Source organism: Xenopus laevis, chromosome 4L (genome assembly GCF_017654675.1).
Source record: "Xenopus laevis strain J_2021 chromosome 4L, Xenopus_laevis_v10.1, whole genome shotgun sequence".
In the NCBI taxonomy this organism is placed as follows: Eukaryota; Metazoa; Chordata; class Amphibia; order Anura; family Pipidae; genus Xenopus; species Xenopus laevis.
The window spans coordinates 20,083,377-20,099,400 of NC_054377.1; the positions used below are offsets into that span (position 1 = coordinate 20,083,377).

Consider the following 16,024-nt stretch of genomic DNA (forward strand, 5'->3'; position numbering starts at 1 on the left):
GTCAGTTTAGACACCCGTGGCAATTTTTATACGCCTTCCTATTTTTAAGTCAATGGACAATCGAATAATTTTGCGGATTTTTCACCAGTGAATTTTCTCAGCAGTTTCACAAATACATCGCCCATAACTACAGTATTATTAATATTTTTTAAGATAATATAGTTAATCAAATACCTTCTATTGTAAAATATAAGTCACAAAGGAGTTCCATGACCATAGAGAGGTCATGTAACCGATATTGTACAAAACAGGGTACTTTTATTTATTATAGTAAATAGGTTTGTTTCATGTGTTTCTTTGAGTTTCTTTTAATAAATTACATCACTAAGTACCCATTGTATATAGTGTAATATATGAATCATTTTCTTAGAAGTCCGAAAAACAAAACCACTTAGACTCTTGATGCCATCACTTGCATGCCTTGCATGACAACTTGAGAGATTCAGGTTATCTCTAGGAAAATATGCATTTACTTTGGTCTGTCAGTCCCCTTATCATCTCCTATCAACATTCTGGAAAATATAAATCTCATCCAACTCCTAGAACTCAAACATCCTGGATGTCGATTGAAAAGGATTAGCATGCATGATGAACATGTAGCATGTCGGACAACATCTAACCCAAAACTGACTCCACCTCTTGTAGGGAACATCAGTTAGAGGTAGGATCTTCCACTATAAAAGGTCAACTTAACTACAGTACATGCACCTTCAGTGAAAACCCCCCAGTTCAGTAATAAGTTACTGAACAGAGGAAAAATGGGGAAAAGCATGGGAATATGGAGCTCTATCTATTTTCTCTTGATAGTGCTTCCCTGTCTCCAGGCACAAGGTATGTATTTAATATTTTCTGTATTGTAACTATAACCCTATAAAATATTTAAAAAAAAAATAGTAATATAGTTAAAATAAGTTTACTTTTATGTTATGCTTACCTAAAACTTTTTATTAATTGTATAGAAATGAACAATGTTTCTAAATTATTCATTTATGAGTAGTCTTGCTATTATTTTGAGCACCATTACAGTTTTACCTATTGGAAAATATGGTTAATTTCATTGCTTTATCTAGGAACTCTTCATAGTCTTCAAGAGACTATGGTAAAGCATATTATATATGACATCTCAGCAAGTTTAGCTCTCTTGTGTGCTAAACAGTGCCTGAAAGGTACAAAACACCCAAGAGCAATTGTTATTAAAGAATGCTTATAGAAGGGGAACTATAAGAATTGGAAGAAAGATTAAAAACCACAGCAATTTCACCAATGTTTACATTAGCTAAGCAATGATCCAACCAAAGAGTTATTAAGCCAGCTTAATATAAGGCACACACAAGGACAGGAAATAATTAAAAATGTAAATTAAATAAAAACAGAATACTTTTTTTTCCTGGTGGGCAGTGTGACTTTGGCTTAACTGACATTACTCTTCTATTAAAGGGGTTGCTCACCTTTGAGTTAATGACTAGTAGGATGTAGACAGTTATAGAGATACATTATCCAGAAACCTATTATCCAGAAAGCTCTGAATTTCAGAAAGGCCATCTCCCATAGACTCAATTTTATCAAAATAATCCAAATATGCAATTATTTCCTTTTTCCCTGTAATTATAAAACAATACCTTGTACTTGATCCCAACTAAGATATAATTAATCCTTATTCGAAGCCAAACCAGCCTACTGGGTTTATTTATTGTTGACAACATTTTTTAGTACACTTAAGATATGACGATCCAAATTACGGGAAGATCTGTTATCCGGAAAACCCCAGGTCCCGAACATTTTGGATAACAGGTCCCATACCTGTATTCTGAGACAATCTGCAATTGGTTTTCAATCTGCAGCTCTCCAGTTTCAGCAATTTCAGCAATCTGGTTGCTAGGGTTCAAATGATATTGGATGGCCTTAATTTGAATAAGAGACTGGAATAAGAATAGGAGAGGACCTGAATAGAAAGATAAGTAATAAAAAGTAGCAATAACAATACAGAGCATTCGTTTTTAGATGGGGTATGTGACCCCCATTTGAAAGCTGGAAATAGGAGAAAAAGGGAAATAATTCAAAAGCTATAAAATATAAATAATGAAGACCAATTGAAAAGTTTCTAAGAATACGCCTTTCTATAACATACTGAATGTAAACTTAAAGGTTTCCCACCCCTATAAGTACTTTAGGGGGCACATTTACTATGGGTCGAATATCGAGGGTTAATTAACCCTCGATATTCGACCAGGAACTAAAATCGTTCGACTTCGAATATCGAAGTCGAACGATTTAGCGCTAATACTTCGATCGAACGATCGAAGGATTATTCTTCGATCGAACGATTAAATCCTTCGAATCGAACGATTCGAAGGATTTTAATCGTTCGATCGAACGAATATCCTTCGTTCAAAAAAACATAGGCAAGCCTATGGGTACCTTCCCCATAGGCTAACATTGAGTTCGGTAGCTTTTAGCTGCCGAACTAGGGGGTCAAAGTTTTTCTTAAAGAGACAGTACTTCGATTATCGAACGATCGAATAGTCGAACGATTTTTAGTTCGAATCGTTCGATTCGTAGTCGTAGTCGAAGGTCGAAGTAGCCCATTCGATGGTCGAAGTAGCCAAAAAAACACTTCGAAATTCGAAGTTTTTTTTATTCGAATCCTTCACTCGAGCTTTGTAAATGTGCCCCTAAGTGAAAGAACAAGGCCAATGTGGAAAATAATTGTATTAATGGGTGACAAATAACCACCATCAACATTATATTTGTTTAGCACATATAAAGAAAATATTTCTTGGCACTAACAATGCTGTTTTATGGGGAACATATATTAATACAACGTGGAGAGCCATGAATGAAATGCCACTTTATCTCCACTTAAGTACTCAAATGTTGGCTCTACATTTAATTGCGCTTTGATTTACTACCGGGGTATGAATCTGCTTATTATGTTAATTTTATAGAGGATGAGCTGTTAACATTTAGGGGTCTATTGATGACTGCTCAAGCCTTGTAGCTTAAACAATCTTAAAGGAAAACCTGCATGTGTTTTATTTTACTACACTGGGTTTTGGGCCAAAGGTTATTACAGAAACTGTAATGTCATTTTTTTTATACCACTAATATATGGTATGACAGGATTAAAATTCTGAAATTCTTGATATGAGGAGCTAAAAAGTTGCTGCTTCATCAGCACTAACACTGACTTTTAAAATCAAAGATTTTTTTTATACATTTGTATTTGTTTTGTTTTTCTGTTCAATACACTAAAGTATGCATTTGCTTACATTTCAGGAATATATTCCTTTATTTCACCCATCTTAAATCCCATTTTCACAAGTAAGTGACGTTACATTATTTAGCAGTTATAAAAATATATAAATGTAGATATTTTCTGTATTTACGGTAACACAAATGGATTTAAGATTAATGATCTAAGCGTTACATGTTTGATTTTTAGGCAGTTCCTCTGCCCATAATGGATACGTTTGCAGTACATGGGGGAATAACTATTTCAAGGCTTTAGATGGCGATATTTTCTACTTCCCTGGACAATGCAACTACTTGTTTGCCTCAAACTGTAAAAGCGTCACTGAGGATTTTAACATCCAAATCAGGCGTTCTATTGTGAATGGCCTACCTACAGTGAGCCACATCGGTTTGAAGATTGAAGGAGTATTTATTGAATTGACAAAAGATACCGTTAAATTCAGTGACCAAGTGTAAGTTTTTCTTTTTTCTTATCTTGCAAATTGTACCATATTGCCTGTATAGTAGTTTATGTGCTGTGAATATAGGATGAACCAATGCTTCAGAGCAGGTTCATTCAACTGGCGCAGTTCAACGTAACAGGATATGAAGCACACCATCCTCAGGCTTTGCTTTTAAAACATTTTATTTCAGCGGAATTTCACTGAAATAAAATGTTTTAAAGGCAAAGCCTGAGGATGGTGTGCTTCATATCCTGTTATTCAAAATAAGGAATTTGGAGGCAGATTGGGAGTGGATGTACCCTGAAAAAAGAAAGTGGTGTGCTGAAGAAAAATCCTATTTGGGCAGTTCAACGTAAAACAGTACATATAAACTGTGCATTGAGGTGACATGGGTCCATATTGCCTGAATTGTCTGAACTGAACATCATGCTTACATTGATTTTGGTTGAAAAATAACAATAGTCCATCAAGTTCAACTTCTCTAAGTGAATGTATATCCACATATATATTTAGTACATTTAATTGAATCACTTTGATATATATAAAAAAACAGGCCACACACCTATACTAAAGCAGCTGACTATAAATCTTGGTTGTCATGCTTGTCCAAGAAGTCATCTTAAAGGAAGATAATAAGATAACCACACCACTGTTAACAAACAGTCACAACAAAGTTTCTGGTGAGGGAGTTGTAAACATTCTAATAATAAACTATTTACCTTGCAATGAGTGTCGCAGTCTCCCTGCTTGTCCTGTTTAGCTCAAGAAATGTGAGAAACTAGTGATAGGTGAATTTGTCCCGTTTTGCCGAAAAATTAGCAAATTTCCTGCAAAACAACGAAAAATTGTGACGCCGTCGAATTTTCTCTTCAGTTTCGAAAATATTTTCAACGGCAGTGAAACATGCCTGGAGAATTTATTTGCCCATCACTAGAAATAACCAAAACATAAATTATTCTTGATGGAACAATAGGCAAAAGTTACATTAAAAGTTATATTACAACCTCTTTTTACTGAACTCAGGAAAAAGAGGGTATACTGCCACTTTAAGATGTTTTTACATTGACCAGTATGCTAATTCCATGAGGGATGTAATCTTCAATATATTGTACAATATATTTGAACATATTTTCTAAATATCTAAAGTACAGTACTGTATGTTGTTTTTAGTTAAAAGCTGAAACCTGGTTAGCAGCATTAAATTAACTCCTTTGTGTAATTTTGGTTCCAGGGTGTCTCTGCCATACAGTCTTTCAGGAATTCAGATTGATAGAATTGGAGCATATATCAGAATAATTTCCAAAGTGGGCCTGGAATTTAAGTGGAATGAAGATGATGCTGCAATGGTAATTAGTTATATGTATTTTAGAATTGTTCTATTTAGTATATATATATATATATATATATATATATATATATATATATATATATATATATATATATACATATATATATATATATATATATATATATATATATATATATATATATATATATATATATATATATATATAATATGTCCAAGGGTACCTGCACTCCAACCACTTATGCTTTCACGGGTGCTTGGTCAAAAACGTATTGTATAATGATCGAAGAATAGACCAGCACTCCAGTTCAAATAAATAACCGTGCTTTTATTTATGGGATGCACGGTGATAAATAAAAGCACTATTATTTATTTGAACTGGAGTGCTGGTCTATTCTTCGGTCATTATATAAATATATATATACACATATTCATTAAAGGAACAGTAACATCAAAAAATTAAGTTGTTTTAAAGTAATAAAAATATAATGCATTGTTGCCTTGCACTGGTAAAACTGCTGTGTTTGCTTCAGAAACACTACTATTGTTTATATAAATAAGCTGCTGTGTAACAATGGGGACAGCCATTCAAAGGAGAAAAGGATCAGGTTACACAGCAGATAAGCTCTGTAGAACATAAATATATATATAAAATCCAAAGGGCTACCAGCACTCTCGACAAAATCAATTTGTATGCCTGGGTGCAGAAACATCAATATTTACGTCATACTTCACTAGGAATCCGCACTCTCAGGACTTATAAAATAAAATAATAATTTATTAACAGAACTTCAATTTGACATTTCGGCCCTATCCAAGGCCTTTCTCAAAGTTAATAAATGATTATTTTATAAGTCCTGAGAGTGCGGATTCTTCGTGAATTATGATATATATATATACATAAGTCCAAAGCATGCCAGCACTCTCGATAAAGTTGTTAAATATGCCTGGGTGCAGTGGCAATAAATTATCTGTAACTGCTGCAAGAAGGTCCGCACTCACAGGACTTGTAAAAGGTAAAAAAAATTCTATTGCATGGGACTAACGTTTTGGCCTCCCCAAGGCCTTTCTCAAAGTAACAAACTGAACACACAACAGCCTTAAATTTACAGGGCGGGAAAAGACAGCTGGTACATGTCACGTGATCAGTATTGCAATCACTAATAGTACGTATCACTTTGAATGTTTGCATTATACAAGATCTACTTTTAAACACACATAAAAACTAGACAATATATCCCCTAGTTCATAACACTAACAATTAAAAACAAGACATTTTGTAACCGCAAGTGTTTTCTATTAAGTTACTTAGACATATGAACAATCTATATTAATAATGTTACAATAATGCCAAAACTAGAGAGTAAATAGCACAATATATCAATATACATAACTCCACTGGGTTATTGGATCCACATTTAATTTAGTTATATGTTAAAAATTCTGTGTTTCCCCATTCCTCATATCTATTCATTAAGAGCTCTCTCTAAATTGTAATACAAGAGTGCCTATGGTTAAACAATTATGTGTCACTGATTTAACACACCTAATTTAATTTAATTTATTCTTTAGGGAATGGGCCCTAACTTAATCGTAAATGGGTCTCAAATATATCTTCGGGCATAATATGCAGATAGGAGGTTGTGTTTTGGGACTATACGTAAGAAATCTACGGTCACGGTTTACTCTATTGTGAACGGGACATAGGATGGAAAAAAACGTATTATTTACATTTATCCACATGTTAGTTATATAAAGGTGCATTCCGACAAGTAAATCCAAAAGTTAATAATAAAATGGAAACCAACTATGGGAATAAAAATTCTGTGTTGAAAGTTAAATACCTCAGTGTCAATTCAGTTGATCATTATCTATGGGTAAATATAGTGTATGACAGCATGCAAAGCTTATATAAGCATTACTCAGAATAAGTAAATAAATCACCCAATACGTGAAAATAAGCCATAAATAAGCAAAAACTCAAAAAAATCTAAAAAAAACAAAAATAAAAATAGCCCTCTTGATGTTAAAAATGTCCCAATCACTTGGATGAAATCCACATCTTTATCTAAAGTTTTAGTCATTTTTTTAAGTCATTTTAGTGTCCATTCACGATCTCACCACTTGAAAAATGTAGTATCATACGAAATACTTGTGCAGTCTTATAGGCACAGATAGAAGATACGGGCCGGTGGTTACACCCCCAATGCGTCGCCACAGCAGTAACACAGTCCACGAGTGTGGATTCTTTGTAAAGTATATATATATTTATATATATATATACACACACATAAATAAAAAGACAGTGTATTTTATTTAATTATAAATGTATGGGTTCTCTTATCCAGAAACCTGATATCCAGAAAGCTCCAAATTATAAAATGGGCATCTTAGAGTCCATTGTAAGCTAACAATTTACATTTTTGTAATTTTCTCTTTATATGTAACTAAGCATCATAAATCCATATTGGTGTCCTATCCGGTTAATGTTTGCATGTTCTTTCATAAAGATCAAAAAAATCCTTTCCCGATAATAATTCTCAAATCTCATATTCTTATATCTTTACTTAAACAAAAGAATTGCTTAATGGCTTGAGCTAATGACCCAGAACAGTATCAAAACATAATGTCCATCAAGTCCAAATCAATAAGTGATATCAGAACTATAGTTGGACCTCCTAGACTGACTCTATTGGTTGTGATGAGAAGAGACTGCTTGCAATAAAGCCAACTGTCTATATCTATATAAGATAGAAGCTCAATGTCAGGCCCATTCCTATGAGACTACCAAGCAATACATTCATTAGGCCAAAGTTGCAAAATTCTCCAATTTTTATTTTAAGTAATTTCTGATTGTCCTGACGATAGTCTTGAGACTTTCCCTATTTAACCGAAGCCACTGTACAAATCCAAGCACTTAAGCACACTTTACATTGTTGGTCTGACTGTGACTGTTCTAAAGTCTTTTACTGAATAAGGCTATATACGTTCAACCTGGGGATGTAACAAAGTGATGGTGGAAGACAGGCTTTTGTAGTTGTTGAACGAGCAACCCTATTGGTAGCTATTTTGTGCAACAGAACTGTCGTGTTATACGTTTTCGCCAGAAAGGATTTAAAAAGATTTAAATTTGTTTGTACAACCAAAAATGTCTTTGGATTTTACAGATTGAGGCATTAATAAATGAAACTACAATAAAAAATCCTCTTCTTTTTTTAGTTGGAACTGGATCAGAAATATCAGAACCAAACTTGTGGTCTTTGTGGGGACTTTAATGGAGATCCAGTTTACAATGAATTCATTTTTGACAGTAAGTCATTTCTGAGCTATTGTTCATTATGGGGCATATTTATAAAGCATTGTGGAGCTTAAATATACCCCACTTTTGTCATAATAACTCAATGCTACACTGTGTAATATCAAGTGTATTTATAACACCATGTAGTGAATATGTAGCTGAGTGTACAATTCTGTGTAGAAAATGGTTTAAATCATAATAGAGTACACATCTCTATAAATGAAACTGATTTTGGCACCACTTTTTACTCAAGGATTCATCCTCACCCAGATTGACTTTAATTTGTTACACCAGCTCTGAAGTGGTTACAAATAATGGGGCACAATCAGCATACTTGATTCTGCCTGCTGATTTCAGAAATGGTGATAGACAGTGTAAAATCAGGAGAGAGGATTAATAAACAGCTTTATAAATATCTCTTTTATTTTATTCCACCTTTTCACATGACTTTATAAATGTCCTTTTGTAAACTAAGGGGCCCATTGATTAAGTTCGAGTGAAGGAATAGAAGAAAAAAAACTTTGAATTTCGAAGTGTTTTTTTGGCTACTTCGACCATTGAATGGGCTACTTCGACCTTCGACTACGACTTCGAATCGAATGATTCAAACTAAAAATCGTTCGACTATTCGACCATTCGAAGTACTGTCTCTTTAAGAAAAATCTTCGACCCCCTAGTTCGCCACCTAAAAGCTACCGAAGTCAATGTTAGCCCATGGGGAAGGTCCCCATAGGCTTGCCTGCGTTTTTTTGATCGAAGGATATTCCTTCGATCGTTGGATTAAAATCCTTCGAATCGTTCGATTCGAAGGATTTAATCGTTCGATCGAACTAACTAACTAACTAACTAACTAACTTCGTTCGATCTAATGATTATTCCTTCGATCGTTTGATTGAACTATTTGCGCATAATCCTTCGACTTTGATATTCGAAATCGAAGGATTTTAATTCCCAGTCGAATATCGAGGGTTAATTAATTGCCCCCAAATGTTTCTGATAATCAATTTGTTTGTTACAGATGTCAAGTTAACTGATAATCAGTATGGAAATCTGCAGAAGAGGAATGGTCCAACTGAAACATGTGCAGATGTGCTAGAGGTTCCTCAGAACAACTGTACTGATTTGGTTAGTATTGTACTGATCTGGTTATCACCATAATGTACAACTCTGAGTTCATTTAAAATATAAACTATAAGGTGGTCATTTACAACAATTTCATTTTCCATGAATCTCTAAAAATCTGTGGTTTTCTAATTTTGTAAGAAAGTGTAAAACCAGGAAAATCACTAATACAAAACTTTGCCAGGTAAAAGTTGTCGAGGCCCTATAGAAGTCAACGGGAGCTCTGCTGATCTTTTTGGGCCGATCTAAATCAATTCAAACTTTTAAAGGTTTTCGTATTTTTCGTCACTAGGCATTGTTAGAATTTTTAGAGGTTTTCAAGATATTCGTATTTTTTTTAATGCTTGATTATTATTACATTTTCCCGAAAATTTGCTGTGCCGTAAAAAATTCACGTTTTTGTTTTTTTGTGTGGAATTTTCACGTGAAAACTTCGGGCTATTGCACGAAACCCAGCGCACATCAAAAAATCATTGGGACTTCTCCCATTGACTTATATGCAACCTCGACAGGTTTGAGATGCAGGATTTTCAGATTCGGACTTTTCCATCCTCAGGGTTTAACATATTCTAAAAATTTTCCGTGATTTTTTGATTCAGAGTTTAGTAAATAACCCCCCTAGAGTTTGTGAGTTTATTTGTGGTCTCAAAAATTTCTAAAACCACTAAAATCTGACCTTTGATAAATCAGGCCGTAAGTGTTCCTAAAGTTTTTATTTTGTGGCTGCATTGGGACTCCAATCATCTTTGGTGCACATTATAAGTCTGAACACCTTATGAGGTGCAGAGAATGACCATTTCCCAGACACAAGTTGTTGGTAATGAACCGAAGACTTGCAATTTTGTATCTCGTAGTACTCTACTTGCTTTTGGAGCATTGTCCAATGCGTCAGATTCCAACTGTATTGCTTTGAACAGTTAAGAGGCCAGCATGGAAGGTGCAAATATTTTTCTCGAAAGTATAAGCAGCAAAGCATATTCTGTGCAAGACACTTTCCTTATCTGTATGCTTTCATTTATAAATTAAAACAAGGCCTTGCATATTGTATATTGCTGGTATTCTAAGAATTGCTTTTCTACTAAATATAATTACGTTCTTTCTTGAAAATATATTCAAGAAAAATTTAACTTTGTGTTAAAATTATTTTACAGAGCAGCATATGCCGGGTGATTTTGTCCAGTGCATCATTTTTATCCTGCAACGTCCTTGTAGATCCTGCTCCATACATAAATGCTTGTGTGCAGGATCTATGTCGATGTGCAAGAAGTTCAACTGGATTCTGCCTTTGTAATACATTTACAGAATATTCCCGTCAATGTGCTCATGCTGGAGGGTTCCCAAACAACTGGAGAACTACTGATTTGTGCCGTGAGTTTGGTTTGGATATCTTTGTTTTATTTTTGCCTCTCAAGTAAAAAATACCTTTGGATTTGATAGAATACATAGGGAATTGGTATGTAATACATTTATACATATATAATATGATGAATAACAAAATGATTTATATTTTCCTAGCTTTACAATGTAATTACAATATGGAGTACAGAGAATGTGGAACTGCTTGTCCAGACACCTGCAGCAACCCTGACCGCTCATTATCCTGTGATAGACACTGTACAGATGGATGCTTTTGTCCAGATGGTAAACTATTAAGAAGAACATTTAATAATGTAGCAATCCAGTCACATTAGTATTTGTTGAACATAGAAAGATTTTAATTAAAACAGAAATTTCATTCATTTTCACAAAATCATGGTAAATTGTATGCAAAGAGTGAAATTATATTAGTCATAGCAAAATAATTTTCATGTAGAACACGTGTGTCTTTGATAGTCCATTATTGTACTAGTAGAGTCTACAAATTGGACATAATTGCAGCATGAAATTAAAAGAAAATAGACATTACTTATATTCTACAATTGATATAATTAATAGTCTATCGATGTAAACGTGTTTACATTATTTCTTATTCTTTTAATTTTTAAGGAACTGTGTGGGATGACATTAACAACTCTGGGTGCATTCCCAGCTACAAGTGTTCCTGTGCTTATAATGGAAATGTATACAGCCCTGGAAGCTCCTATTTTGCACAGTGTCAGGCATGGTAAGCCATCTTCCGTTTTCTTATATGTTCATCTGTGTTCATAAATTTTGTAGTTGTCACAAATTTAAATTGTGCTATAAAAAACTTCTGCTCTTTTGCTATCAGACCTAAGTTCAAGTGACAATATATTTTTTGTTTTGGTGCACTGGAGGGGTCACTTTTCTAAAAATAGGCATACAACTACATGTCTGTCCTAAAAAGATATATGAAAAGAATAGTAAGTATTCTGAAATACTCCATGTGAATTAAATTCCTTATATTCCTTATTAGCACATGTTATAGAGGAAAATGGAAATGTGTTGACCGAGATTGTTCTGGATCGTGTTCAATTATTGGAGGATCTCATATAACCACCTTTGATTTCAAGCGTTACAACTTTTTCGGTGATTGTAGCTACGTCCTGACAAAGGTACATGGCAGTAATAAGAATATTTTAACATTATAAGATGCATGAGAATATATACTTTGCTTATGCTGTGGTTTTTTTTGTATTATATAGGTATATAATTCCAATAATTATGTTCCATAATGTCTTTTTCTTATTTGGAGTAAACTTAGAATCTTATACACAGTCATGCTTCATACAATTTTATCAGTAGATGCACAGCTCACATTACTATTTTTAATGGCATAATAAATACAATACTATTTATAAGTTTGTTAAAATAAAAAGGTGATCACTTTTAACACATATCCTATGTACTATATTACAAATGGAAATACATTCCTACTTGACTTGACTTGACGAAGATTTATATTTGGGCTTATCTTCTGGTATTACTTGAGTCATTTATACAGTAGATTCTAAACTGTGAGGCTGGCTCCCCAAGTAAGATGCTCAATGGATTGGATGACTTACTTCTATCAATGAAAACTGATTTTTTATTTTCTATCACAGACAACTGACAACCAGTTCAGTGTGGTGGGAGAATTGAAGAAATGCGAAATCAAAGACACTACAACTTGTTTAAAAAGTATTGTTATATCTTTAGAGTATGGAAATGAGGTAAAGCAACCAATGAAAATAAAAAAAGAAATATTAGTGGCAGATTAATTGTATTTCCTAATAATACATCCTTTTTTCACATTTGTTAGATCATTGAAATTCAGCCCATCGGCAGTGTAGATGTGAATGGAATCTTCTCCCAGCTACCAGTCTCATCAGGTATATTAGAAAACTCAAATACACCAGTCATGTCATGACAATAATATATTCTGGTTTAAAAAATGCCTTAATAACTTTTGACAATGGGTCCAATGGCAGCTTACAGCAATTTGTACATATATTATGTTTAGATTTATGCAAGAAACACATAGGGGGTTACCTATCAAAGGTTGAGTGTTAGAGTTTTTTTACCACAAATTAACTCAAATGACCTCAAAATTCGAATGGTATCTTATTTAAAGGGATACTGTCATCAGAAAACATGTTCCCAGGGCAGCTGGGAAACTGACAATATGTCTAGCCCCATGTCAGAGTTCAAAATTGAATATAAAAAAATCTGTTTGCTCTTTTGAGAAATGGATTTCAGTGCAGAATTCTGCTGGAGCAGCACTATTAACTGATTCATTTTGAAAAAAAATTTTTTCCCATGACAGTTTCCCTTTAAGAAAAAACTCAAATGGCAAAAACCCGAATGAGTTTGAGTCTGGCAACCCAAATCTCAAATTGATCAAGTTTTCGGAGGGAAAAAACTCAAATCAATTGAATCAAGTTCTTGATTCAAGTCTTTGCCCAAAACCCTCCAAAGAAAATCAAGCTTTAAGCAGGCTGTTAACCTCTTCAAGTGGTTGTAGGGACCTCTGCCATTGACTTCTACAGTACCTAAACAGGTTTTAGGTGGTGTATTTTTGGATTTAAGCTATTTCCATAATTGGGGGTATAATATATCTAGACTATTCAAGTTTTTTTTTTTAAAAAAAAAAACTCAAATCAATCAGGTTTTTTTTTAACCCGAAAATGAGTTTTGATCCAAAAAAAACCTGGAATATTTGAATTTTCATGGAAAAAAATAACTAGAACTTTAATAAATCTGCCACTTTATGTATGAGAGTTGATATTCTTAGAATTAGGTAGAATAGACGGTAAACAAAAACAATTGTTAATCTATCAGTAGTTCAAGAGGTGGTTTCAGTGATAGTTGCTTCTGGTCACTCTTTTTTGATGAAGGCTAGGTCCAAATTATGCAAGCTACTGTACAAGTAAAAACATGATTTTTTTAATATTTTATAATTTGGTCACAATTTGTTTGATTTTTTTTCTCATTTGTGCAATTTGTTTTGAGGCAGGGGTGTTTGTTGCTTTATGTTGCATGTGTTAGTGGTTCCCCGATACACCAAACTGACATACTGTAGTACTCACCTTGTAATACAGAACTTGTTGATAAGTTACAATGAGTGGGGGAGTGAATCATCTGAATATTTCGCTGAATAGTATGTTAGGTTAAAGAGCTCAGTACTAAAATTTAATGCAGTGTATGTCAAAGGAGAAAATTCCTTGGTTTGCTTTTAAATAGTTCTCACGTCATATAACATACATACATTACTGAACATTAAATACAATTTGTCCAAAAAAACCTGTATCCTAAAATGGCAGACTTTTTTTAATGCATTGTATACTAATATTTCTTAGAGTATTGAAGTAGTTGTGCTACTACTTCAGAGGTCACTGATGAAACCTCACTTTAAAAATAATAATCCATTTTGGAGACCGAAAGTTATTAATAAAAGACAAACTATCAAGATGCAGGTAACAAAAGATGATTACTGGCCTAGATAACAAAGTAAAACACGATTTATAAACACAGTTTAATAGGCATACTAGATCTTCCAACAGTTTTGTCTCAAATTCTGCGTTTTTGTACTTTAATTTTTTCATAGCAAGTGTGACCATCTTCCAGCCTTCGTCCTTCTTCATCATTGTGCAAACAGCTGTAGGACTTCAGGTGGAGATTCAGTTAGGCTCAGTAATGCAAGTGTACCTTTATCTTGAGCCAAAGTGGAGGGCACGGGTGTCTGGTAAGTAAATAGTTTGTTAACTAATATGAAATTATTGGCCTATTTATATTCTACATTCAAAAAAACCTTTCCATTGACAGGAATCTGTGGTGACTACAATAATGTTCAAATGGATGACTTTAGAGTACTTAGTGGAGTTATTGAAGGGACTGCTGCCTCTTTTGGTAATACCTGGAAGACCCAAGCAAGCTGTCCAAATGTCTTATCATACTTTGATGATCCTTGCGCACTCAGTGTTGAAAATGGTAGGTTTGCATTTTAATATTCAATTTTACAGTATTTATAGCAGACCAGCACAAAATGGTGATGCAAAATTTGCAAATCTTACAGCAAATTGGCAAACATTTGGACAAGAATTTCAAATTTATTTGTTAACTCTCCCCAAATCATATATTAAGATCACATTGAAATCTTTTAATCCTTTTACATGCATTATAGCCTATAGTAAATGTTCCCCTTCCCATAGATGCCCCATTCAATCATTTCATAGATCAAAATATTTCACTGGCTAGTTACAAACTAATACACTCTAAACCATTCACCATTTGATTTCCTCATCGGCCCAACCAAATTTTAATCCATGAATCATTAAATGGATTATTTACTAAAAGTTAAACTCATCTCCTCTTTTTATTAAACCAAACTCGACCAAACTCACATCCACCATTTTATCTTTTTTATAAATGAAATAACTAGAAATGCAAAAACCAGAATCATACACATTTTTGGGATTTGATGCACAAATTGCTAAATTATCACCTGAAAACCCAGAATTTTTTGGATTATTAGACGAAACCCATCGCAGATCATGATAACTTTAAGTTATAAAAGGGACATCTGCCATTGACTTATACATGACTTTGGCAGGTTTCTGATGGCGGATTTTCAGTTTCTAACTTTTTGCAGCTTTAAGGTATTATAAAATTTTAAAAAAAGTTTTTTTTTTCTATAAAAAATTTGAGTTTTTATTAAATAGCCCCCTAATATTCTTCTTAAAAAGGAATACTTGAAAAGTATGTACATTGAGGGGGTTATTTACTAAACTCAATTTTTTTGTGGTAAAGGTTTTTTTGGGGAAAAAAATATTTTGAGATTTATTATACCCCAAAGCTGCGAAAAGTCTGAATATGAATCCATCTCAAACCTGTCAAGGTCATGTATGTATAAGTCAATGAGAGATGTCCCTTTTACAATTTTAAGATATCATGATCTGCACTGGGTTTCATCTCATAATCCAAAAAATCTGAGTTGTCAAGTGATGATCCGAAAAAATCTAGCAAACTGGGCGTCAAATCTGAAAAATTTGTACAATTCGAGTCAGTTTTTACAGCTGAATACAGCCAAAAGAGACAATTCATTATTCAGTATCTTTCAAATATGAAGAAAAATTCTGTATGACAATTCATCCTAGTCTGATCTAAAAACATTCCGCTGAAAATGATGTTATAAAAGGCTCATAATTTGCATTCAGATTATACTCC

At 33.5% G+C, this 16,024-nt stretch overlaps 2 protein-coding genes across 2 annotated transcripts in view; both read left to right on the forward strand.

Moving 5' to 3' along the window:
• Positions 1-721: 721 nt before the first annotated feature.
• LOC121402873 (mucin-5B-like) lies at positions 722-10,342 on the forward strand. Its single transcript, XM_041589596.1, has 7 exons — positions 722-831; positions 3,277-3,321; positions 3,443-3,704; positions 4,927-5,041; positions 8,221-8,311; positions 9,318-9,424; positions 10,208-10,342. Exons 1-7 carry the CDS (start codon positions 759-761, stop codon positions 10,340-10,342), a joined length of 828 nt encoding a protein of 275 aa, XP_041445530.1. The 5' UTR covers positions 722-758.
• Positions 10,343-10,707: 365 nt separating this feature from the next.
• Positions 10,708-16,024, forward strand: part of LOC108704984 (mucin-5AC-like) — a 39,875-nt gene continuing 34,558 nt past the window's right edge. The window contains exons 1-8 of the mRNA XM_041589597.1: positions 10,708-10,789; positions 10,937-11,062; positions 11,408-11,525; positions 11,796-11,934; positions 12,424-12,531; positions 12,621-12,690; positions 14,406-14,543; positions 14,624-14,788. Coding sequence (XP_041445531.1) covers positions 10,957-11,062; positions 11,408-11,525; positions 11,796-11,934; positions 12,424-12,531; positions 12,621-12,690; positions 14,406-14,543; positions 14,624-14,788 — 844 coding nt within the window. The 5' untranslated portion in view covers positions 10,708-10,789; positions 10,937-10,956. The remainder of the gene's footprint in view (positions 10,790-10,936; positions 11,063-11,407; positions 11,526-11,795; positions 11,935-12,423; positions 12,532-12,620; positions 12,691-14,405; positions 14,544-14,623; positions 14,789-16,024) is intronic.

Excerpts from the sequence above, each read along its gene's own strand:
- LOC121402873 (XM_041589596.1), top strand. The coding sequence starts at position 759 with ATGGGGAAAAGCATGGGAATATGGAGCTCTATCTATTTTCTCTTGATA. Across the intron at positions 832-3,276 it reads TCCCTGTCTCCAGGCACAAG|GAATATATTCCTTTATTTCA; the intron begins GTATGTATTTAA and ends CTTACATTTCAG. Across the intron at positions 5,042-8,220 it reads ATGAAGATGATGCTGCAATG|TTGGAACTGGATCAGAAATA; the intron begins GTAATTAGTTAT and ends TTCTTTTTTTAG.